General features: G+C 34.4%; 4 protein-coding genes across 6 annotated transcripts; 2 read left to right on the plus strand and 2 right to left on the minus strand.

Moving 5' to 3' along the window:
* Positions 1-163: 163 nt before the first annotated feature.
* LOC144574076 (uncharacterized) lies at positions 164-771 on the minus strand. The gene has a single exon (XM_078323925.1). The coding sequence runs from the start codon at positions 708-710 to the stop codon at positions 288-290; it is 423 nt and encodes a 140-aa protein (XP_078180051.1). The 5' UTR covers positions 711-771; the 3' UTR covers positions 164-287.
* Positions 772-9,091: 8,320 nt separating this feature from the next.
* On the plus strand, positions 9,092-10,600 carry CAO (chloroplast signal recognition particle component (CAO)). The gene has a single exon (XM_078324170.1). The coding sequence runs from the start codon at positions 9,258-9,260 to the stop codon at positions 10,395-10,397; it is 1,140 nt and encodes a 379-aa protein (XP_078180296.1). The 5' UTR covers positions 9,092-9,257; the 3' UTR covers positions 10,398-10,600.
* A 1,125-nt stretch (positions 10,601-11,725) lies between these two features.
* Positions 11,726-15,935, plus strand: LOC144574246 (vacuole protein). Of its 2 annotated transcripts, none has more exons than XM_078324172.1 (7): positions 11,726-12,268; positions 12,343-12,438; positions 14,963-15,003; positions 15,102-15,213; positions 15,303-15,383; positions 15,477-15,594; positions 15,773-15,935. In XM_078324172.1, the coding sequence occupies exons 1-6, from the start codon at positions 12,071-12,073 to the stop codon at positions 15,531-15,533; spliced, it is 585 nt and encodes a 194-aa protein (XP_078180298.1). In that variant the 5' UTR covers positions 11,726-12,070; the 3' UTR covers positions 15,534-15,594; positions 15,773-15,935. The 2 variants fall into 2 exon arrangements, with proteins under 2 accessions (XP_078180298.1, XP_078180297.1); XM_078324171.1 differs by having other exon boundaries at positions 11,729-12,268; positions 15,790-15,935.
* A 396-nt stretch (positions 15,936-16,331) lies between these two features.
* On the minus strand, positions 16,332-21,111 carry LOC144574247 (mitogen-activated protein kinase kinase kinase 5-like). 2 transcript variants are annotated; one of them, XM_078324173.1, is made up of 10 exons: positions 20,426-21,111; positions 19,485-20,021; positions 19,300-19,387; positions 19,020-19,082; positions 18,741-18,904; positions 18,552-18,627; positions 18,381-18,440; positions 18,181-18,303; positions 17,690-17,902; positions 16,332-17,389 (listed from the first exon to the last, which is right to left on the minus strand). In XM_078324173.1, exons 1-10 carry the CDS (start codon positions 20,911-20,913, stop codon positions 16,946-16,948), a joined length of 2,256 nt encoding a protein of 751 aa, XP_078180299.1. In that variant the 5' UTR covers positions 20,914-21,111; the 3' UTR covers positions 16,332-16,945. The 2 variants fall into 2 exon arrangements, with proteins under 2 accessions (XP_078180299.1, XP_078180300.1); XM_078324174.1 differs by having other exon boundaries at positions 19,485-20,018; positions 20,426-21,099.
* Positions 21,112-24,961: the final 3,850 nt, after the last annotated feature.

Consider the following 24,961-nt stretch of genomic DNA (forward strand, 5'->3'; position numbering starts at 1 on the left):
TTGAATTTCTCTGTTGTTGAGCTTCAAATTGCAACTTTGTCTTTCTATAGTCCAGACTGGATTATCCTCACCAGAACCACCTCTCCATCAAGAATGACATCCGATAGTTAATTAAAACATAAAATTATATCTTATATTCAAGAATTGTTTAATTTTTCTTACAACAAGCATTTAATCAGTAACAGAGTAATATCAAAGATTACAAATTGCTTGAATAAATAACCAGTATTATAAATTGGAATTCTTTTTTTAATGCACCTAAAAGGTAGAGCAGGTAGCAATTACACTTAAATCTCAAAAGCAGACACATCAAAGCTGTCAGAAAGTCCGGTACCAGTTTTGAATGTAATCTTTTGTTTAGAAGCCTCTTCATTGTAAACCTCAACCACAGAAAGCCAGAGAAATAGTTCTTTAGTTTTAACCCCGGTTATCATCTTCACCTTCCCTTTCTCCACAAAAGCCGTCACCTCGGTTGCGTATGACACCACCTGCTTGATCTTCTTAAAAGTATGTTCTATCTTTTTCTTCTGAATGAACCATATGAAACCGGCATTTCTGTTATAACCGAACTCTTCTATATTTTCAAGAGGAAAGAGGCCCTTCGGGAGACCCAGCTCTTCGAGCATCTGAATAGACTTCTTCTTGCAATCGGCATCTCCTCCGGTGATATCGGCACCTTCACGGTGGGTGTTAATGATTTGAGCTGCCATTTAGATGTTTGAGGTATGTGTGGTTGTTTGATGGAGTTAATGAAGCATAGTGGGACTAGGCTTATATAGAGGGTCTGAATTAAGCAGGGGATGTGGCAGGAGGTTATGCATGTAGCTAGAGTGTGTATGGGAAATTGATTTGGTGTAATTTTGGAGGCTTGTTTATTGAAATTGATTTGCTGCCATAATGGACTTGTCAGCTGGTCAAGCTTGGCTCATCACGAGTCTGACGTGTACTAGAAACTAGTCCTATTTGGTTAATTAGACCGGGCAACTCACGGCAGAAGGCGCCAGGTTGACTTTTCTATGCTGCTTACCCAGTTGGCCTTTCTTATAAGAACTTGAATATATTATATATATCAAGTAGCAAATACTCTACTATATTTAACGGGATTGAATATTCGATAAGATAGCAATTAAAATTACGTGAAATATAAATTTCAAGTGTTATTCATAATATGAGTAAAACTAGGGTGTTCTAAAGTTTATCAAGGCTTTTGGTGAATTCAAGTCTAAAGCTCATTGAATCAGTTTCAAATGACAAATTTGAACCGTTGAAACCCGTCTATCTTATGAGTGATGCGTCTACATGTAAACAAATTTAATTTTAAAATTAATTTCGCATAGAGTCAAGTGGTCAAAATTAGAAGGTTAATAAATTAATTTTAATGCATTAAAATTAATTTATTAACCTTCTAATTTTGATCGCTTGACTCTATACTAAATTAATTCGAATGATTAAAATTTTCACATGTAGACACATCACTCGTAAGGTAGTCGGATTTGAACGGTTCAGATTCTTCATTTGAAGCCAATTCGATTGATTTTAGACTTGAGTTCATCAAGGGGTTTGATAAACTTAAGAACACCCTAGTTATACTCTTCATAATGTTCATATTTGTGTAATAAATTTGATGCAATTTGAAAAAAGAAATATACAATCGATATATCATTAATATTGAACTACTATTAACTATTTTAAATTAATTGCTTGAAAGAAGATCAGTCAATTCATCAAATTTGATATACAATTTATATAAATTATGAAATATATTTCCAGTATTTTTTTTTTTTATCTTGATCAGTACGACTGTCGGATAATTTTATTATTTATAACATATTTCATATTTGTTTATCTAGCTAAAATGTATAGCTTCCTAAGGCGGATCTCAGTGTATTGGAAATGTGGCTAAGTCACCCCTTTAATTTTAAAGTTTTAGTTATATACTTATATATATTGAAATTTAATTAAAATTCATTTTTTAAGAACTTTCAATATATTTCATCCTCTCAATAATAATCAAATGTTTATTTATAGTTCAGTGGTTAAAACTTTATTTTGTAGATGAGAGATCTTGAGTTCAAATTACACTCGCATTTTAATTTTCAGATTTTCAGCTTCCTCTATTAAAGTTTTTTTAGTTCCGCACTGAAGTCAGTGGCAGTAAGGGAAGATATACATCAACAATGAACTTTTCTTTTTACTACAACAGCCTTCCCTGCAATTCATGCACAAAGACAAAATTATTAAAATGCACTCTTTATCATGATTAAAATAAACCATGATAAACAAATAAATTGTACTTATTAAAATATTCAAAGAACTAATACTAGTATCATGCATGTACATTGCGACGGAAACATATTATAAAAGAAGAAAAAGTCGTATACAAAATGACATATTTTCATAAAAAAAAAGAACTAAATGACAAATAATATTTTTAAATTGACCTCTACACGTCAATATCATTCTTTAAATGACATATATATGCATATTTTTATTTATTTTTGACTTATTTTGTAAACAAATCTCAAATAAAATGAAATATTAAATGATAAATAACATTCTTTAAATGATATAAAAAAATGAAGACATAATCAAATAATTATCAATCAATTCAAAATTTTCTTAAATAACATTTAAAATATAGAAATAAATCATAACCAATATAAACCATAGTATGATTGAGCCTTCTTTCCTTGAACATCAAGTGAATCTATTTTTGCAATTACAGGTGAAAATATATCATAACCCATATCCAAAGTCAAAATTAAAAAAAAATGTAATTATCCTGTTACCTTGATTTACTGCAATAACTTCTGAATTATCAAGCATATCGATCCTTGGTATCTTGGCAGAAATTTTTAAAAATACCATAATCCTAGAAAAAAAAAACTATCAATTTTGAAAATTTTGAATTTTGACATAGCCTCATCCCTAAAATGCTAATCCCTATTCTAGGGACCGCATCTAGCGAATGCGAACCATTAATGGAGTCCGTATCCCCTAGATGCAGCCCCATCTTTTTTTTTCAAACTTTCAATTTTGTTTCAATTTTGTCAGAGGATACGAATGATTCCAAACTTTTGATATATTTTTATTATAAATCAAATTAATTATTTCATTTTATGGTTATTATCCACCAAAAACTCTAAAAATTTATTCGCCGATAACCCTAAATTATTTTTTACTACAAAAAAATCCAATTAGATATATATATTATTTTATTTTATAGTTATTTTTTACCGAAGACCCTAGAAGTCTATTTGTCGATATCCCTAGAAGTTTAAGGGTCTTCGGAGAAAAATGATAAAAAAAAATAAAATACAATAATATATATGTTGTTGGATTTCTTTAGAATAAAACTAAATTTGGGGATATCGGCGAACAAACCTCTAGGATTTTCGGTGAAAAATAACCATAAAATAAAATAATATATATGTAATTGGACTTCTTTGCAATAAAAAAATAATTTAGGGCTATAGGCGAATAAACTTTTAGGATCTTTGGAGAAAAATGATTAAAAAAAATAAATACAATAATATATATGTTATTGGACTTCTTTGAAATAAAAATAAATTTAGTGATATCGGCGAATAAATTTCTAATGTGAAAAATAACTATAAAATAAAATAATATATGTAATTGGACTTCTTTGTAATAAAAATTAATTTAGGTTATCGGCGAATAATTTTTTAGGATCTTCAGTGAATAATAACATAAAATAAAATAATCAATTTAATTTATAATAAAATATATCAAAAGTTTGGAATCATTCGTATCCTATGACAAAATTGAAAATTTGAATAAAAAAATGAGGCTGCATCTAGGAGATACGAATCCCATTAATGATCGCATCCCCTAGATGCAGTTCCCATAATAGAAATCCGCATCCTCTAGATATAACTTGTGATGCCATAAAGAAAACATTCTTAGCTGGATCTGTATCCTCCCAGGTACCTAACTCAAGACAATTGAAACGGACAGCTCAGATTTACTCTCAGTCGGTCGGGGTTCGAGATGACAGAGGAGGCATGATTATTTATGCTTTAAGATACGTGCTAATTCAAAATAATGTAAAAATTTGATCTCCAAGCACGTTTTAATATAGATATCATGTTGAACGATTGGATCGAATATTTGGACTTTTAAAATGCAAAAACAACTTATAAATATATGATGTTGAAGTACTCATGGAAGCGTATTAGCCAGTCTCATTCGTTATTGATATGCCAATAGATGATACATATTTATACAAAAGTTTGAACACTTTATATATACAAAATTTGAACTCTAATATTATATTTATTTTTAATATATATAAATAAATTGTTTATATATAAATATATATACAAACTAATTATTCTTTTTAGCCTCTTAGATCTTGAGGCCCGGAGCGGTCGTCCTGGAAATCCTGCACTAGAGTCGGCCATGTGGATAATGTCAACATCCCACTCTTTCAAAGGTGAGATGGATCCCAACAAATTCTTATTTGTCTTTTAATAAGTAGATATTAATACGAATACAAATAGTAAGCAAGTATTAAAATTTAAAACTAAATCATTCTTAAATAGATACGAATACGGAGGAACGGTTAATCTACAGATATGAAACGAATAAATGTGTCATATAAACTTAAAAAAAAATACTAATCAAGAAAATTTAAACAAATTAAGAAAACAAATCAGAAAAAAAAAAAGTAAAATAAAAATGTCCATGAACATAAGAGTAGCAAGAGAACAAATAAGAGGTAATTAAGAAATAAAAAAGAAAGACAACAAAATAGCGAATGAAAAGGAGAATTTGCTTCAGACCGGAAAATTAGTCTCACGTGTAATACTAAAGAGAAAAGGTTTATGTCCACTGGATTTTGTCCACTATCTGTCCACAACGTCTTATCCATTTAGTTTTAACGACTTCGGTCTCACTAAACTGTTTTTAACCTTTTCTTCCCGTAACTATCTCATATAAACTTCCCGTTCTTCCTCTCCTTCATTATTTTCGTTTTTTTTAATTTGATTTCTCGATCGACCGAAAAAGAAAAAGAGAGCGGGAGGCGCCCGCCCCGACGGGATGAACGCGCACAACTAGCACTGGTCAGAGCTGTACTGCCTGGAGTGGTCGCAATCGCTTCTCTACTCCCTGCTCTACGATCTTCAGATCCTCAACAGCGAAGGCCGGCTCTACATCCGCACCAAGGCCAGCTCTACATACTCAAGGTTACACTTATTCTTATAATTTTCTGTAGATTTATGATATTTTGAAAATTTTCTTTCTGAAATGTTACGATTTTGTGATTTTCCAATTTAGATTTGCGATTTTGATATTTAAATTTGTCAGATTTAGTGTATAGATTGATATGTTACTAATTTGTCACTGAAATTTTGCTTCTGTCATTCATTTTTCGTTTGCAATGTCGATTTTAATTGAGATTACTGACTCGATCTCGTTTTTTATACATGATCGCAATGGAACCTTCAATCGTGGAGTGCAATCGAATAGAAGTTGTTTTTGTTGAAGAGCACGGCAAAATTCAAATCTAGTAAGTTATTTCTGGTGAATTTGTTGTTTTTCGTTGTATGTAGTAACAGATCTAGCATTTCAAATGAAATCTAGAGGAAAGAGATGATAGAGAGGCAATATGGAGTGATGATCTGTTAATTTTACTGTATCGTCCCGTTAATTTTACAGTATTCATCTTGTCATTTTACAGTATTCATCTTGTGGAAATATGGAGAAAATAGATGATAGAGAGGCGATATGGAGTATTGATATGTTAATTTTACAGTATTGTCCCGTTAATTTTACAGTATTCATCTTGTCATTTTACAGTATTTATCTTGTGAAAATCTGGAAGAAAGAGATGATAGAGAGGCGATATGGAGTATTGATATGTTAATGTTATAGTATTGCCCCGTTAATTTTACAGTATTCATCTTGTCATTTTACAATATTCATCTTGTGGAAATCTGGAGGAAAGAGATGATAGAGAGGTGATATGGAGTATTAATCTGTTAATTTTACAGTTTTTCCCCTGTTAATTTTATAGTATTCATCTTGTAATTTTACAATATTCATCTTGTGGAAATCTGGAGGAAAGAGATGATAGATAGGTGATATGGAGTATTGATCTGTTAATTTTACAGTATTCTTCTTGTAATTTTATAGTATTCATCTTGTAATTTTACAATATACAAGATTCAATTGAAAATTCTATTGTATACAAGATTCAATTTTACAGTATACAAGATTCAATTGAAATTTCTACTGTATACAATATTCAATTTTACAGTTCTGCTGATTCAATTTTACAGTATACAAGATTCAATTGTAAATTTTACTGTGTAGAAGATTCAATTTTACAGTATACAAGATTCAATTTTACAATATGTAAGATTCAATTGAAAATTTTACTGTATACAAGATTTAATTTTACAGTATACAAGATTCAATTTTACAGTATACAAGATTCAATTTTACATTATACAAGATTCAACCCAGTGCGGAAGCTAATAATTAACTCTAACTGCCAATAGCTGCTAATAACCGCTAATAACTAACTCTAACTGCCAATAACTTCCTATGACTGTAATTTTCGAAAGTACAATTTGAAAGTACATTTATTTTGTCATGTTGTGCAAGTTGCAATCTTTTTCTAACTATCATGGGACAACTTCAAATAGTTGCTGGATATTTTGTGATTAACTGGTATATTTTATGTGATATATTGTATAATTATACAGCATGTAGAAGTAATTTTACAGTATTCGCGCAAGTCAAAGCTGTGGATAAATGGTGGACAAAAGGCTGTGGACAATTAGACGCTTCCAAAATTAAAAAGAACTTAGAACATTTATATATGGCTTGAATAAGAAATATTCGAAAAATAAAATAGATTCGGATAGATATTACCCATTTCGTTTCGTTCTGAAAAGAACCAAATGTCATATCCTTTCACAAATCATTAAATTTATTCATTTCCGAATTCGAATATGTTCTTCATTTCCAAAAAATTAATAATAATAATTCGGATCTACAAAAGTATCCGCTATATTTACCTTTAAAATAAAAATATCACTCGCACTGTTTACACTCATAACGACAAGTGATTTGGATCCCTTGGCTTGATGGGGATCAGATAATATCAACCATATTTGTTATAAAATCATTATTCCATTCAAAATTTTATTTTTATTTTCTATTTCCAGATAATAATTAAATTTGTTATATTTTGTTTCGTTGTTTTTTCTTCTTCTAAAATTAGTATGTTTTGCACATTCCCGATATTTCAGTCATTTTCAAGTTCTAATATTGTATTATCTTCGAGAATTAGTTTTTGATCTAGTGACAAAGACACTTCACACTTGACTTTCATATGGAAGCTCGAAATCCACAAATTAAAAAAATCATTATAATATAAACAGAGATTTGAAAAAAAGCTGATCATAGGCTAAACCTCCGACTTCCATTTCAAAAACATTGCACTGTTTTCAAAATAGCATTTTGAATTATTATTTTAGCAGTTTTAGATATTTAATTCATCACTGAAATATTACTAAATTAGTATATTGGGCTTAGCACTCTAGTACATCTTTGAATATGTTACGAGAGAATATAATTAGGGTGCTTGGACGCTCGGTCTTATTTTGGACCAGACCGAAAATACATAAATTTCAGAAAAATAAATAAATAAATTGAAATCGAATGAAGGATGTCTAAAAGTTGCCAAAAAAATATATATATTCTTATAAAACTTGTTTTTTTTATCAACCTTCAATATTATTTTTAATTATAACTAGATCAAAGACTGATTCTCAGTGATAATTGAACGGTAGATATGCTCATCGAACCCAAAATAGGTCCGATGGGCATCGGAACTATTCCTCTCCCCATTGTCAGTCACCCTTCTTAGGTCCAGGTCAGTAAAAGTACATCTTTTATATATGCAGTATGGTATGTTAAACAGTACTATCTCTGTCTTTGTTGCTCTCACTACATGGTTATTAATTAAGTACAGTACTGTCTCTGTCTTTGTTGCTCTCACTACCATTTTTACAACTATGAACTATCATCATTTTGCAAACTCCATTAGTGAACTGAACATACTCTGGAAACTTGAACTACATGAAATATTTTACTTAATCATCATGCATCGAGATATTCCTATACATATATCATATGATGTTTTGATGGTTTAGAAATTTAAATTTGTTTTTAGTAATTTTGGTATTGGTTTACTTCAGTTCTCACAATATTTATGTTTCAAATCGGCAGACTGGAGGACTGTCTTACGTATACCCGGTTGAGCTTGGCCGGCTCGATGGGAAGGTGTCAACACGGGCAATAGTGAAGTACAGCTAGCTTGCCTAGCCCAGCTCAACTCCTTGTTCTTTGCAAATGGGCTCAGTCAGACCGACATGATCGCTCTTAATTTCCTGTACGCCATTGCCACCCTTTAATTAATTCCTGAATGCATGTAATTTTCTTTGATTTAATCATTAGTACGTCAATGTAATAATTCGCATGCTATAGTAGCTTTGGTGTCTGTAGCTTATATATTTTGAATCTCTCCATATTAGTCGCTAACATGACTGCCATGTTTGAACTGTTCTTTTGGGTCCCAAATGTTTGATAACAAAGAAAAGGGTTTTTTAATTAATGTTCGGCAGCCAAAAGAAATGGTGCTTCTGATTAAATTATCTTTAGCTTATGAGATTGAAAGATGATCAATTACTCTGGTGTAATGAATAGAAAATACATAATTAATTAATGCGTCCATCTCTTAAATTAGTTAAGCCTGATTCAAATATACAAATAGCTGTCACATTGATGTAAATTTAATCATACATGGGATAATTCAAAGAACTGAGATAGACGCTTCTTGAATGAAACATTGTTTCCCGCAAATTTCAAATATACAAATAGCCGGTCATGAACAAGGCTTTTGTCCATTAGCTGCCCTCACATCTTCTCCCAACCTAATAACAAACAATTTGTGGGCCTGGATATCTCCTCAGGATTTCCTCATGATGTAGCCTATCAGGCATCCACACGTATCACATACCTTATCTTTTTCTTTTTTTCTTTTTTGTTAGCAACTCCTGTGGGCCTATTTCATTCTAACATCTTGAGGTTGAGAATTCTTTTGAAAGAACAGTGCAAAAAGAAAAATAATTTTGAGAAATCCTTATCCGCTCGTATTATCAGAAATCAAACTTCATTCGAGCATCCATGCACACTTCTCAACCTCACAATCAGACTCACAAATGGAGGGAGTGCTCATAAACCCTTCCCTCTCTCGTCTCAAAATCTATGTACCAAACCCACTAATCCCATCTTCCTCCCGCCAAATCTCCATTACTTATCGCTCATTCCCGCATCATCACCGCCTCCGCCTCCGCCTCCGCCTCCGCATGCCTTTTGCTTTCTTCCAAGACCAATTGCCCCAGAAAGTAACGCAAAACGAAGAAATCAAAGAGGAAGACGCATATGGAGAGGTTAACCGCATAATTGGCCGACGAACTGTGCGGTCGCCCGTATTTGCTGACGATGGCTCTGTTACAACTGACATTTTAACAGAGTACTTGATAGAATGGAAGGATGGTCACACTCCATCATGGGTCCCGGCTGACGGCATTGCAGCAGATTTGGTTGCGGAATACGAAACACCCTGGTGGACTGCTGCTAAAAAGGCCGATGACGCGGCTCTTTCAAGCCTTCTTTCCGATGATTCCATATCTCGTGATCCCGATGCAGAGGATCCAGATGGCCGTACGGCTCTGCATTTCGCAGCAGGTCTTGGCTCGGAAGAATGCATAAAAGTTTTAGCTGAAGTTGGTGCTGATGTGAACAAGATCGAGCGAGCCGGTGGAGGGTTAACTCCCCTCCATGTGGCAGCTGGTTATGGTCGGCCGCTAGCAGTGAAGGCATTGTTGGAAGCTGGTGCCGATTCAGATATAGTAGATGGCAGGGGACGAACACCGTTGGACTTGGTAAAGGAGGTTCTAGTGGCGACACCAAAAGGTAACCCGGCGGCGTTCGGGAGGAGAATGGGGTTAGAGGAGGCAGCGGCTGAGCTGGAGAAGGTGGTGTTTGAGTGGGGAGAGGTAGAGAAGGTGGTGGATGGTAGAGGGGAAGGGAAGTACAGGGAGTATTTAGTGGAGTGGAAGGATGGAGGGGAGAGGGAATGGGTAAAGGCGGAATGGGTGGCTGAGGATTTGGTTAGAGATTACGAAGAAGGGTTGGAGTACGGGGTGGCGGAGGCGGTGGTGGGGCGGCGTGAGGTAGATGGAGGGAAGAAAGAGTATTTGGTTAAATGGATTGATTTAAAGGAGAAAACATGGGAGCCTGAGGAGAATTTGGATCCTGAGCTTGTACAGGAGTTTGAGAGGCAGCAAGCTAGGTGAACACACAGCGACACAGTGTCGCTGACGATTTTGGTGAATATCTGTGAATTATTCAGAATTGTTTCTGATCTGGTTTGTTAAACTATAGGGTAGATGTAAGATTATTTTGAAAGTATTTAGGAAGTATTGCAAGTTGATTTTTATATTGTTACGTACTCCAGAGATGTTAAAAGCATCTCCTTTTGGAACATTTTGGCATCATCCATAGTAATAACTTTCTTTGATAAAATTATTATTATGTGCAGTCCATAATCGGAGACCGGTTAGATAAAATTTGGTTTACTTAACTCCATCAATGCAGCCCTGGAATTAACAAAACAAAAGCAAAAACAAATGAGCAGTCCATATCAGTATCCAATAGAGTGTTACACAATCGAAGACCGGTTAGATAAATTTTGGTTTAGTATAGCCCCATTTGCACCCCCACCATCGTACATTTTTTTTTTCCCAATTCAGCTTTTTACAATCTTTTTTTATCATAAGATTACATGTGTAAACATAATTGAGTATTAAACAACATTTCCATCAAACTAAAATACCAAATATCAGAAAAACATTTAGTCCATGCAATATAGCATGTGACATTAAAATACTCTTTTAAATATATTGTACACCCTTAGAAAAATAATATCTTTATGGTGATTGAATAATATCTTTAAATATATTGTACACCCTTAGAAAAATAATATCTTTTAAATAATGACTTTTTTTAATTTGTTTGGATTAGAACTGGTTAATCATTTCAATGTTTTAATAATAAGGGTATTCAATTGCCGACTATAAATGGTCCATTATAATTATTGATACTGTAGGTGTCAGATTCTCTATGATTGAGAGGAAAGGTGGTCCAAATATTATTAGTTATCTAATTTTTGAATTGAAGGTTAGATGACACCTGGATTGAATTCGACAATCGAATGGATAAGAAACAATCGGATCGCTTTTTTATCCTATGCCAACTGATTGAGCAAGAAAAGGGGAAATATTTTCCTCAAAAAAAAAAAGGGGTAAATATTTTAACAGATCATTTTTCACTTCATGCAGCGCACAGACCACATGCAGTGCAATTATGATTCCATAGTCCGTGCGCTGCATGAAGGCAAAACTACTATGCTAAAATCTTTACCCGAGAAAAGGGGAAAGCAGGGAATATTAAATGTCCCAGATTCTGCTTTATCGGAATTCGCGTCAGATCTGTTTTGGCACGAATATTAAAGCTCCACGTGTCATCTCGGACCAGGATTGGTCATCGGATGGTTGTGATCTTATCGCAAAATTTGAGTTACTACAGAGGATCTTGATTCGCTTTACAGATGGACAGAGACTAGTCGGTAAGGAAGGGATCAGTATTCTCCCAGGTACCTGACTCAAGACAATTGAAATGGACGGCTCAGATTTACTATCATCTGGTCGCGATTCGGGATGACAGGGGGCAGGATTATTTTTGCTTTGAGATGAGTGCGAATCCATTTTAGGACCGTCCGATTTAATTTTACTCAGTCAGGTAACCTGAGGGGATACGAATTCGTAAGGAAGGGATCCGTTTATTATTATCCCGCCTTTATCGGATGCAAAGGGAAAGAGCCATTAACTCATGTGCCCCATTTTCTTGCTAAAAAAAGAAGTAAAAGAACCGAAAGGAAGTTTGCAATTGATCCGAACCCGTTATATCTATGTCGACAGAGGAGGAGTTTGGCGAGACCTCGCAGCCGCCGCCGGTTCGGGTTCCCTCCCCCACCAGGGTTCGGAGCAGATCCGACCCGTTTCTGATAGTTTGTCGGTGCTTCAGTCTGGTCACGGCTATCACAGCGCTACTTTGCGTCGCCGTTAATGTTCTCTCCGCTGTCCTATGCTTCTACCACGCAAAAGATGTAATCTTTTTTATTTTTATTTTACTTGGATCTTTTACCCTCCTATTTTTTAGATAATATCTTTTGTTATTCAGATATTTGGTGGAATTTTTCGGTGTTATGCGGTGGTAATCGCATTATTCGTGGCTGTAGCTGAGACTGAATGGAGCTTCATTACCAAATTTTGGAAGGTGAGGTTTTATTGTTTAATTTTTTATTGCTAAAGTTTTTGTGCAAGCTCCTAAATATTTGTTATCAGAAGTAAAAAAGCTGAATCTGTGCTTACAATTACTTTATGAACTTTGTTAATTTATCAAAGGACTTTGCATGTTAGGCTTGTCGCTTGTATATGTTTTTTGTAATCACGGTTAGAAGCAGGGATCCAGGATTTTCATCAGGAAGGCAAAAAAAATATCGAATCGGGTTTAAACCCATTAACTAATTAGGTACTCGATAAAAAACAATGTTTTAACTTCCTATAATTCTAATTACCAATCATAATTCAATCCTAAATTTAACCCGAATTACAAATCAAACATCCAGAGGGTGGCAAAAAAAATTCCAGGGGGGGCAAAGTCGATCAGAACATATCCCAATTTCCACTAAAACTCAAAATCTAGGGGGGAGCTGTCCCCCTGGGACCATGTGGGTTCACCCCTGGTTAGAAGCTCAAATTTTTGGATTTGTACTGCAGTTAGGACCTCAGTATAATTGAAAAGGGAAGTATGCAAAATTGATGTAGGAATTCTGGTCATTAATTGGGTATTTGGGTTTGTTGTACAAGGACATAGTACTGCTAGTTGTGTGCTTGTTTGCAAATTGAATGGTCGTTTAGATTAGTAAAATTAAAAGGGCTCTTATGCAATTACAATATATCATGTTATCCTGGAAACTGAAATTCATGGATGCCATTATGATACAACTACTAAAGTGATATGTAAACTCATCGTTACTTGCTATTATTCTTTATTTATTTTTGAAAGAAAGCTATTGTTCTTTATTTAACCTATATCAACATTACTCTTAACTCACTTGGCAAGGAAAGTTAAATTAATTATGTCTCTTTACATTCATGTATATGTCTTCCATGAAAAAGTTGTTTCAATGGTGGAGTCGACTCTCCCTTTCCTTATTAGAATGAAAAATCCTGTCGCTGGACATGTTAATTTGGGCGTCTTTCCGTGTTATTGCTGAATTATTTTCCATAATGCTTCCAATCAGTTTCAGCCATACCTGGTCCGAGAATTATCCTTCATCTCAAATTATTAGATACTTACAAAGAAGTCTACACTGCTTTTGCACGCTATCATTTTTATTATTATTGAGGAGCCTAGGCTCATGCATGAGAGGGTAGCAGTTAGCACGAATCTTATTTGATTTGAAAAGGAAGGCTAAAGAGGCACTCAATGACTAAGGTAGAACAAATGAAATTATATCCAGTATTTTCCAACTGTTTATCATTGACTAAAGAATATGAACATTCTTAGCCGAACATCAAAACCCTGGCAGAGATCGAGATGAGAGATATTCAAGGTTTGACTAATTAAGGAGCAGTACTAAGTAGTGATTTTTGAATAGTAAAAGTAGTATAGTGGATAAATGTATTGATAGGAGTTAGGATAGTGTCTTTCTTGCATTATTTGGAATAGGAAATACATTATTTGGTAAAATATTAGTTAGAAATAGTGGAATGGTGGATTTTATAATATTAATGATGATGATGATGATGGGAGTAATGATGAGCCCATTAATATTCGTAGAAGGAAATTGAACGTATTCACTGGAAAAGAGGATTCGCCTATTTTAGCGCTGTTCCTTATCCCACTAATCCATGTTTGTCAACTGTTTTGAGTTGGAATACCGTGCTATTCTGTTATTTTGCTGTTCCAATGGTTGCCAAGCGAGCCATAAAAGCCTAGTGAGAAAGGAATGATAGCATGGTCCTTTCCGATATTTTGGTGGCTTTGCACTGGCATCAGTGGCGGAGCCACCTATATCCAAGGGTAGGCAGTTGCCTACCCATGAATTTTGAAATACGGTATGAAGTTTGTATATAGTTGGTTTGGATTTGAGTTTTGTCTATTCTTGATTGAGTCAAAGTTCTCGATTAGTGAAATTGGCTGAGTCGTTACAATTTTGGTAGTCTTTCAGCTATCTATTTTGAAATATTCTGACAAGAAGAAGGTTAAAAGAATGGTATGATAGTGGGACTACAATAAATTTGTTATTTTTTTGTAAAAGGAATAGACTAAAATGTTTTATAAAGTAATATACTGAAATTTAATGTAATGCATTAAATTATTTTTATTATGTTTAACTATTCAAAATGAGCTGAATTTTAATAGAAGAGTCTTGTGAACTATGCTTCAAAGTAAACTTTTAAAAAATTCGAGTTTTTGATCTAATTCGGTGGATTTCTACCGATTTTCTCGATTTTAATTCATGGTTAATTACCGATTCCGCTTCCAATAAAAATTATTTAATAATATTTTATAATTTAATAATTTAAATAAAATAAAATAATAATAATTTATTTTGCCTACCCCTTTCATCCTGGCTACGCCACTGACTGGCATGCATGAAATTTCAGGTCTTGTAGGCGGTGGGTGTACATGGCATTTGAGGTTTTATAGGAGACAGTGAAAATCTGTCCTTGTGCAAATTACAATTCAAATTGGCCTCTATCTATTAATTTTAATTATTATTTTAAACTAGGTACTGGAATACTGGGTTGGTAGAGGCATGCTTCAGATATTGTAAGTACAATTTATTGTAATTACGTTTTCTCTAATGAAAGATGTATCATTTCTTGTGTAATGCTCACTTATAAGTCAAATGTGCCCGTTACTTGTAGTGTGGCAGTGATGACAAGAGCTTATCCACAAGTGGAAAGACAGGATTTGATTTTGCTACAGGAGATCTCCAGTTACCTGCTCCTCGGTTGTGGTCTCATTTATATCATTTGTGTAAGATTATTTAATATGGAGCTGTGATTTTTGGATCAGATCTTTGTGTTACCCCATTGTATATACTGATTGTTGTGAGTTTTATACAGGGAGTATTATGTATCCAATGTTTGAAACAACGAAGGGAAAAGAAGGAAGTTTCAAGAGAACAAGCTGCTAAAGATCTTGAGGTGAGAAAACATTCCTTTTGAAGTCATAAAAATAAAGAAACATAGCTATTTTTTTTAATTGCCATGTTTTGTCTCTTGTATAATGTTATTCAGGAACTGGAGAGGCGTCGGGAAGAACTGGAGGCTTTGTTACTTGAAGAAAATGTCTAAATTGCAATATTCAATCACCTCTGAACTAATTCCATTGATCTTGTCCCGGGGTGTGTGAAAGGTATGTTTTTAATCTCTTATCATACAATTCAATAACTACCTTGCATTGCTACCAGCACCTTCGTTCATGAAAAGATTAGCAACCATTTCTGTTCTTCTGTATAATTCTCCAAGTATTGGTAGCCAAATTTGAATTTTGCTTTAGATATAAGAATCTGGGTCTTGTTTATCCTCATTAGGTATTATCACTTTGCAGGAAAATGGCTGTACTAGAAGGCATTGTGAACTGCTCAAGTTTTTTTTTTGTTTTTTTTTATGAGATAGTATCTGTGCAATGGTAAGACTCGGCATGTATATATATTTTCCTACAAGGTGCATTTATTTTAATCTTTCTTTAGTGTACTCGAATTTTCTATTACGGAATATAATGCCATGATAAAATGAAATGTCATTCAGCATGTACATACGTAGGGGCTTGATATGACCTGTGACACAAATTGGATTTTAGATTAAAACGTACAGCGCAGTTGTCATGAACTCGTCGAGCAAACATCCACTAACCCAACGGTTCTGATTACTTGGAACTACAGAAAACACCAATACATACATCATCTCTTAAATTAGTTAAGCCTGATTCAAATATACAAATAGCTGTCACATTGATATAAATTTAATCATACACGGGATAATTCAAAGAACTGAGATAGACGCTTCTTGAATGAAACATTGTTTCCCGCAAATTTCAAATATTTCCCTATAAATATCACCCACAGACAGGCCACAGGCCTTGATCACTGATTTTAATTCAAGCACGAACATTTAATTTTTTATTTATTTATTTAGTTGCAACAAATAATATTGATGGTACAACACAAACTGCTACTATTCAATGATTTCCCTCAGAGAACAAAAACAAAAAAACAAACAAAAAAAAAAAAGGAAACAAAAGAGACGTGAATGCCTTCATTTACAAGAGGTCCCTAACTACTTCCAACTCCTAAACCTAACCACCACGACCCACAACACATGATACATAAAAAATAGGACACAAAGATGTTAAAGTACAAGAATACAAGGTACTGCCAAACCTGTCCTACTGTACAAACTCATTAGTTCCTTTTGGAGGATGCAAACATTACCCAGACCTCTTCTATTGTTCTGAGTCACTATAAAGGGCAAATTACAATAAACCCATAATATACTGAAGTTGCGCCACTCAACCCCATAATGGTCCCATTCTTTTGGTAAGCGCCATGTAGTTTCTGATTATAATATTTTTTTTTACTTCAGTATAAATACTATTGTTTCGGTGACTTCTGTGCAATTGCCCCGAGCAGAAAAGAGAAGGGTCATTACACCCTTCATATTTTCTGAAAAACAACAAAGCAAATTCCACTAATAATTTCAATATACTACGGGTTATGAAGTTCCTTTGGCCGGGGTAATACAGTCGGGTGAAAGCTTCCAGCAATTGAACTACTAACTATGCTTGCATTTGCATTTGATGTTATATAGTTCGACCCATTCATGATGGTTGTATTTGCACTAGACCCAACATACTGGGGCCCACCATTCATGAAAATCGTATTTGTATTTTTACACGAAATGGAGACTGGATGTTGACAAGACAAGTTGTATGAACTACCATTCACGGGACTTGAATTTGTATTTGTATTTGTTGATGGGACATATGATGGGTGCTGAGGTGAGAAGTTACAAGGTATGTCGGGATTGGAGTGCGGTCGGGTGTGAGAAGCAAAGGGCTCTGGTGATTTTGGGTACGAGTGTGTCACGTTTCCCTTCACGCACGGGTCACTCTTGGAGGGCCTCCTTTCCCTTTGACTGTATGTTGCATCCTGTCCAAGGAGGAAAAAAAAAATAAGAGAACGAACTAATTTATAAAAAAACTCGTAAATTCTCAACTAATTCTTGAACAAAATACATGTTCATAAAACAGCAGAGCAACTACCTACATGGGTTGTGAGCTTCATCATGAAATTATTAAAATCAATGACCACTACTTTCCTTATTCCCATATTTAATGATGAAAAGCTGATTTCCTTTGCTAACAAAGAAGGATGCCTTTTTTCAGTATTGTAAAAAACTAAAAACAACATCTGAAAAAAGTAAATAGAGCAAGAGACGTGAACGCATACAGATATCTTCATTGCAGAGATGGTGGGCGAAATTGCACCATGGGCATTGTAGTAACTAGCATTGCGGATGAAGGGGTGTTCCAGCAGAACAGCTGCAGTGGGCCTCTCCACTGGATTTCTCTTAAAGCATTTCTGGAGGAAATCCCTTCCCTCTGATGATAGAGAGTCTGGAATTGGTGGAGTCTTGTGCAATACTTTAAACATAGCTGCTGGCTGTAAAAAAAAAAAAAAAAAAGGGGTCCATGTAAGCTTCAGTCCAGGATTATATAGAACTCACATAAAACATTAGCAAGTGAGGTGAAATTGGATGAAATTAAATTAAACAATTAGCAACCAATCTCAGGCTACAATCAGGTTCAATTATGGCTTTAAATGCAACATTACTCTTAGTAGGGAACTCAATATACAATGCATTTACAAAATTCAAATTTTTTTGTTAGAAACAATATGCAGTTTTATGCGCAAAATTAATGTGGAAAATAATAACTTACCCCTTCAAGGCCACTCCAAGGAGGTTTGCCCGTAAACATTTCAATAAGGGTGCAACCCAAGCTCCATATATCTACTGCCAAGTCATAACCCCCACTATCCTTCACAATTGTTGCCTGCAGCACCTGCATCCAAGATCAACAAGGAATTGACTACCACAACTAAAAAATCAACAAGTAAATTAAAATGAGAAAAAATTTACCTCAGGTGCCATCCAATAAGGAGTCCCCTTTAGCGAAAGATTTGGGGCAGCTTCACTCAACTGCTCAAAAGGAGAAAATCAAAATAAGGAGCATAAATGGCATGAAACAAGCACATCTCCAGAGTAATACAAAAGTACAACAGTTTCCAGGGTCATTATGCAAATACTCACACTCTTAGCCATCCCAAAATCAGCCAGCTTCACCACCCCTTTTGCATCGACTAGCAAATTCGCTCCTTTAATATCCCTGCAATTAATTCAAAAAAGATACACCAAAAATAGAGATCAAGGACATGCAGAATTGAGGAAGTTTAAACCAAGTGACTGACAAAGAGGAAAAAAAATTAACATAAGAAGTACCTATGCATTATCCTTTTGCTGTGCAAATATGCTAGTCCACTGAGGATATGACGTGTGAAATTTCGAACAACAGATTCTGTCATGGCCCCATAATGCTGGCGCACATACTTGTTAATGGAACCTGGATGAACGTACTCTAGGTATATGTAGAACCTATCTTCTGTCTTAATTTTCAGAAAAACATTAACACTTCAATTAGTAGATAGAAAAATTATATCACATATTGTTTTCTAAAGAAAAAACAACAGATACCCAAGTAGGAAGAAGAAGGGAACTTACAATTTCACTGCCATAGTATTGCACAATGTTCGGGTGCTGATATTGACTCAGGAACCAAATTTCCTGAAATCAAAACATACTTTCAGATGATTGAATGCACAGTTTTTCCAATATTCTTATTTACATTCCAAAAACCACCACATAATTAACTTTTGCTTTAGATATTTTGTTGGGCAACACCTATATATTTAGGGAGTTAAGAAATGTTATATGTATGAACATTTGTAACAACACTGAATAACCTACAAGAATATGAACCTAAAAAAAATAAACAACTGACCTGTTGAAGCTGCTTTAGAGATTCAATTGATTTGTCGTCCTCAGGAATAATATTCACCTCCTTCATAGCACACAACGCACCAGTATGCCTAACATATTACCAATTTCAAGCTCAATAAATCTCTCAAATCAAACAGGATTTACAGATCGAATATACAAAATAGCAAATCATTACCAATCACATACCGATTGGTTGCTTCAAATACATTTCCGAAGGTGCCACTCCCAATAAGACGACCCTTCTGCCATTGACCAGCCAATGAACAAGTGTTTGTAGTAGTAGAAGAAGAAGAGGAAGAAGAGGCAGTGCCCCCCGCACCAGGTGGAAGTGGCAAGCGGTGAAAATTGTTCGACCCTCCATTTCCATTTGAATGGAGAGGAGATGGAGGCCCACTAAGGTTCCTTGGCCTCAAACCTGGGCTCCTTAATGGGCTCGACCTGGGCGACCTTTCAGGGCTATTTACATAATTTTCACCGGAGGTGAGAAACTCTGCTGCAGGTATATTGAGGCCTTGTGTGAGGTCAACATTGCTAAATCTTCTTGGGCTCCGGACTGGGCTAGTGAACCCACTACCAGGCGCACTTTTAATGGGCACAGTTAGCCGAAAATCTGACGGCTCAGACGAATTATGGTGATGAGATGGCCTGTTTTTATTATGATTATATGCCCCGGTAGAGAAAAGATCAATACTTTCAGGACTTCTACTTGGATTGCCAATCCTACTTCAGAAAGATAGGGATTATATGATTTTAGTTGTTATAGTTGAAGAGAACAATAGACATTTTAATCAATTAGAAAAGAATACTAATAATTCATATGAGTAATAAATTACAGAAATAAGCTTAAAGTTATAGATATGAAGTTGAGTTGCATTCTCTTTATAAAGGAACTAGTTATTATTAGATGAGTTTAGTAATAGTTCGCTTACATCCATAAAGATAAAATATAATGAGATATCATAAATGCACCCATGATCTATTAATCAACCCTCTTTATGAGAGACATCCATATATTTGGCTGATCCTGATTCTATTAAAAAATATACTTTAGTTTTTTCTGCAACCATTGTTCCTATAAATCGATTTTATTGAAAACTATATAAGGAAGAACAAAGGAGAACACATACAAGGATTTAGAATGCACAGAACGGGAGGTCTCCTGTACAGCAATAGCAACCCCAGTTTCCTCTTCTCCGTCTGCTTTACAAAAAATCCCAGCAGGAGATGGCAAACGACAACTTCCATTGGAAAGACCTAATTCCCTTTGAGGAGAAGCCAGAAACGACGGGTTCGCCCCTGGTCCAGCCACATCAGGCAACGGAAGTGGCTGAGGCAAAGGTGAGGACGATGACCTAGCTGGGGGCTCAGTTGGATCGAGGTTGCTCGGTGACCGTGTTATCGCCCCTGGCGTGGAGGAGGCGGAAACGTCAGAGAATCGCCGTTCGCCAAGATCGTCGAGGTACTTGAGGTTGCGCTGACGTGTGAGGCGGGGCTGAGACGTAGATGGAGCCAGGTCACGCCTAGCGACGAAGGGATTACGGCTGGTGATGGTGCGTTGAGGTGAGGAAGGAGATGTAGTGTCCGACTTGCAGGTGCTTGATTTCCAAAAAGGCATGGTGAAAATGGAGAGAGAAGGTCATGGTATGGAAGTGTGAAAGGGGTTGGATTCAGGGTTTGATTTGAAACCCTAACCCTAGATCGGGCATTGGGAATCGACGTCGGGGGTGGGGGACGACCTGTTTGTCTCTCTCTTTCTCTTTCGCTGTATTACCAGTATTATATTGTAAACCTTTTATGAGATATTTAATTTTTTTTGTTTTCAGTTAAGTAGGTGTATTTGGTTAGTTTACTTATAAGTTTCGGGCTGTGTCGGACTGGTGTCTGCGCGTGTCTGAAGTCTGAACCACGCGGCTTGATGAAGAAGCAGCAAATATAAAATTAGTTAAACCGGGTGTATCTCGAGTTCTAATCTCCTAAAGTAACCCAATTTTTTAGTTTAGATCCGGACCGTCAGATTCTAATCAGACCGCTCCATTTTGGGCCTGATTGGCCAGAATTCGAATCGGACGGTTCCGATCCAAACTCAGAAATTGGGTTACTTTAGGGGATCGGGACCCGTGTATAGGAAATAGGGAAACAGTCAAAATAGGTGCAGGACTTTCACTCGGTGTAGCCTGTAGGATCAGCGACCAAACGGCGAAGCTGTTGGCACAGGTTAGTCTTCGTTGGCTGCACCTGCAGTTTAACAGTGTGCGCAAGCGCAACAGATTCTGTAAATATTTTTAGCATTGGGAAACTGTTTACTTTCAGTCCATCTTGGGTCTAAAAATATAATAAAAAAATATGAGATTAACTGCAAAAGCATCACATATTCACATCACAACTATAAGATGTAATTTTATCCCTTCCATTCGAATCAAATGCCCACAAAAATATGATTTTTTTATGATATCTTTTAAATTTATGCAAGGTAAAAGATAAACTGTCTATATTATGTGTTGTAGGCATAGTACCAAACAAATAGTTCGGGTTTGGTTTTACAGGATCAAAAATTTGTGATTCAGATATAATTCGGGAATGATTCATGACTCACGTTTTCTTTGCTCATAACACGTATTATATTTTTTTGCGATTTGTTCAGAGTTCAATTCGAAAACATAAAAAAAAATAATAAAATACGAATTATTCGTGTATATTGTTCCTATAGTTGTAGATAGCTAGACAGGGATGAATGCAGACTTTTTATCAGGATAAGAACAAGAAATTATTAAGTCATATTTAAATGGCTAATCATTTTCAATTCATTAAATAATCAAAGCACAGTTTCAATTCATTAAATAATCAAAGCACTGTTGCCTGATAGTTGACAAATGAAGGCCTCCTGTTGATTTCTAATGTTAAGTTTTCATATTATTTTCATAAAAGTAAAAAAATAACAATGTGTACTTTATCTAGTTGACCAATTTCGCCAAATTTTATATATAAATAATTTGTCATATGAGTATTTAGAAGAAAAAAATTCCTTCACCCGAAAAAGGTATTATCAAAAAATAAATATACTGCCATTGCATTATTTGTGTGCTCCGTAAAAAATATTGCTTGTGAAATAATTTCTTTTTTTCCTAGAAGTTTAAGAAAATATCTTACATTGAAAAGGTATAAATGTATTTTGATTATTTTCTAATCCAATTACTAGTGGAGTTCCAGGAGTGCAAACGGATCAGATAGTGGTAAAATCATATCCGTATTCGTATTTGTTTTCAGATACGGATACATATTGAATATTAATCAGATACTAAACGGATATGAATAAAAAGTGAATATAATCGGATACGAATATGGAAACAGATATAATTGAAATTCCTAGTTAATATATATATATATGAGGAGGGATCAAGTTACAACAAGTTACAACAAGCATTTTCTACATTTTCAAAATTCAAATCGTCGATCCAAACTGTTAGATGTGATCTCTATAATAAAATGTGCTTGAAGACCAAATTTTACATTTTTTAGAATTTTTTTATTATTTATTAAGATGGGTACAAAATTCAATGTTATGATTTTGACTAGTTTTTGTACCCATCTTAATAAATAGTAAAAAAATTCCAAAAAATGTAAAATTTGGTCTCCAAGCACATTTTATTGTAGAGATCACATCTAATGGTTTGGATCGACGATTTGGACTTTAAAAATGTAGAAAATGCTTGTTGTAATTTGATCCCTCCTCTATATATATATATATAGGGCACGACTAATTTGCTGTCGGCAGCATTTCTGCCGGTGGTGTTGCCGCTGTTTTTTTTATTTTCTGATGTCCAAACAACAAATCCAAACCGTTAGATGTTTAATCTATACTATAATCTACTTGGAGACCAAATTTTACATATTTTGAAATTTTTTTACTATTTATTAAGCTGGTTTGAAAACCGCTGATTTCAATGCTGCAAAAATTTACTGAAATCAGCAGTTTTCAAACCAGCTTAATAAATAGTAAAAAAATTCCAAAAAATATAAAAGTTGGTCTCCAAGTAGATTATAATATAGATTAAACATCTAACGGTTTGGATTTGTTGTTTGGACATCAGAAAATAAAAAAAACGGCGGCAGCACCGCCGGCAGAAATGCTGCCAACAGCAATTTAGCCGTGCCCTATATATATATATATATATATATAATTAATATAACATATATATATAATTAACGTGTTATATATCTATTTAACTCAAATTCCAACTGTACTGACGACATTTTTTGAATAAAAGAGAGAGCATTTAGTAATAATTGATGCAGGAAATTTGATTTGAAAGGCCAAGTACACATCAAAATCGCTGACTCATCATGCAAAAGCTACACTTTCTACATTAAAACTGAATCTGTATCTGACTATTTGAATTCGAAAAATCCGAATAATATCTGATTTGTTTGCACCCCTACTTGTGGTCCTCGTTGAAGGTAAGAAAAATAATTGGAAGATGTAATAATAATCACTAAATCATAAATTTGAAGGAAAAAATTGTCAATATAAAAAAATCCCGAAGGTAATTGTTGCAGTTGCAAATTTAGCTAGTGTGACGAAAATATTTTTACATAAAATTTTAAATAATATGTATTTTTCTTCTAATTGACACAAAAAAAATTATAATAATTCCAAAAGGTAAGATTTGACACGTATATAAAAGTCAATCATCAGAAAATATGCCTATTAATCTTCTACCATGCAACATATTTTTTTATTTTAAAAAATTATATAAAAATGCTATGAGATATTAGATGAATTACATTTATATTTTGATCTCAATGAACCAATTTTTTTTTTGCTCCTTGAGGCAATCCTAAAAGAATAGGTTCCTTTAGGCTGTGCTTCAGAACAAAGAAGTAAATTCTTGATTAAAAGAAAGAAAGGGGATAGATCAGAGGTGAGGTAACCTCCGAACAGTGTTTTTACACTCTGATTTGAAAGTGATAAAATTCATCAAAAATTAACAATCTTGTTATTCCGCTCTTTTCTCCCTCTGTAGTTCTTCTCCTCTAGAGCAGAAGAAATCATCAGGTAGCACCGGTCTGAGGTGAGCATCTCTCTCACACAATGATTTTCTCTTTTTCTTCTTTCGCATCCCTTCGTCTGAAGCAGAGTCTTAGAAATAATCCATCTCACGCTAAAGAAAATTATTTAAAATCCTCTAACCGACAAAAATATATTATTTCTATGAGAACATAATCTATCTAATATTCTATATTGGTTTTATATAATTTCTAAAAATGGAAAATCTGCGCAGCGTACGGATGAAATCTACACGGAAAGCTGCATGGAACCTAATGTGAACGGTACGTGTTAGAAGCCAATTTATTTTAATTTTTGCTGAATTTCTTGAATGATTTTTATTGCGAGTTTTGAAGTCAACACCATAAAAGAGTTAGAAGTCAATTCACTGCACCTCTCGAATTTCTCAAGTGAATTAATTAACAGTTGTGTGTTGCTCTCGTGTGGATGAGACATTTAATTTTAAACAATGAGCTTAGCTGGACTTGGTCCATGCACAGGGTTTGAGGTTTCATTTTCACCTACCAAAACAAAACCATTCATTTATTATCTCACTGCGTCTGCGTACAAATAAAATGTACATTGTTTGAATTTGGAAGTTTGACTTGTTGATTGGTTC

Source organism: Carex rostrata, chromosome 22 (assembly GCF_964058835.1).
Source record: "Carex rostrata chromosome 22, lpCarRost1.2, whole genome shotgun sequence".
In the NCBI taxonomy this organism is placed as follows: Eukaryota; Viridiplantae; Streptophyta; class Magnoliopsida; order Poales; family Cyperaceae; genus Carex; species Carex rostrata.

Excerpts from the sequence above, each read along its gene's own strand:
- LOC144574076 (XM_078323925.1), bottom strand. The coding sequence starts at position 710 with ATGGCAGCTCAAATCATTAACACCCACCGTGAAGGTGCCGATATCACC.
- CAO (XM_078324170.1), top strand. The coding sequence starts at position 9,258 with ATGGAGGGAGTGCTCATAAACCCTTCCCTCTCTCGTCTCAAAATCTAT.
- LOC144574246 (XM_078324172.1), top strand. The coding sequence starts at position 12,071 with ATGTCGACAGAGGAGGAGTTTGGCGAGACCTCGCAGCCGCCGCCGGTT. Across the intron at positions 15,004-15,101 it reads AGAGGCATGCTTCAGATATT|TGTGGCAGTGATGACAAGAG; the intron begins GTAAGTACAATT and ends CGTTACTTGTAG. Across the intron at positions 15,214-15,302 it reads GTCTCATTTATATCATTTGT|GGAGTATTATGTATCCAATG; the intron begins GTAAGATTATTT and ends AGTTTTATACAG.
- LOC144574247 (XM_078324173.1), bottom strand. The coding sequence starts at position 20,913 with ATGCCTTTTTGGAAATCAAGCACCTGCAAGTCGGACACTACATCTCCT. Across the intron at positions 18,628-18,740 it reads AGCAAAAGGATAATGCATAG|GGATATTAAAGGAGCGAATT; the intron begins GTACTTCTTATG and ends AATTAATTGCAG. Across the intron at positions 17,903-18,180 it reads CTTGGAGTGGCCTTGAAGGG|CCAGCAGCTATGTTTAAAGT; the intron begins GTAAGTTATTAT and ends TTTTTTTTACAG.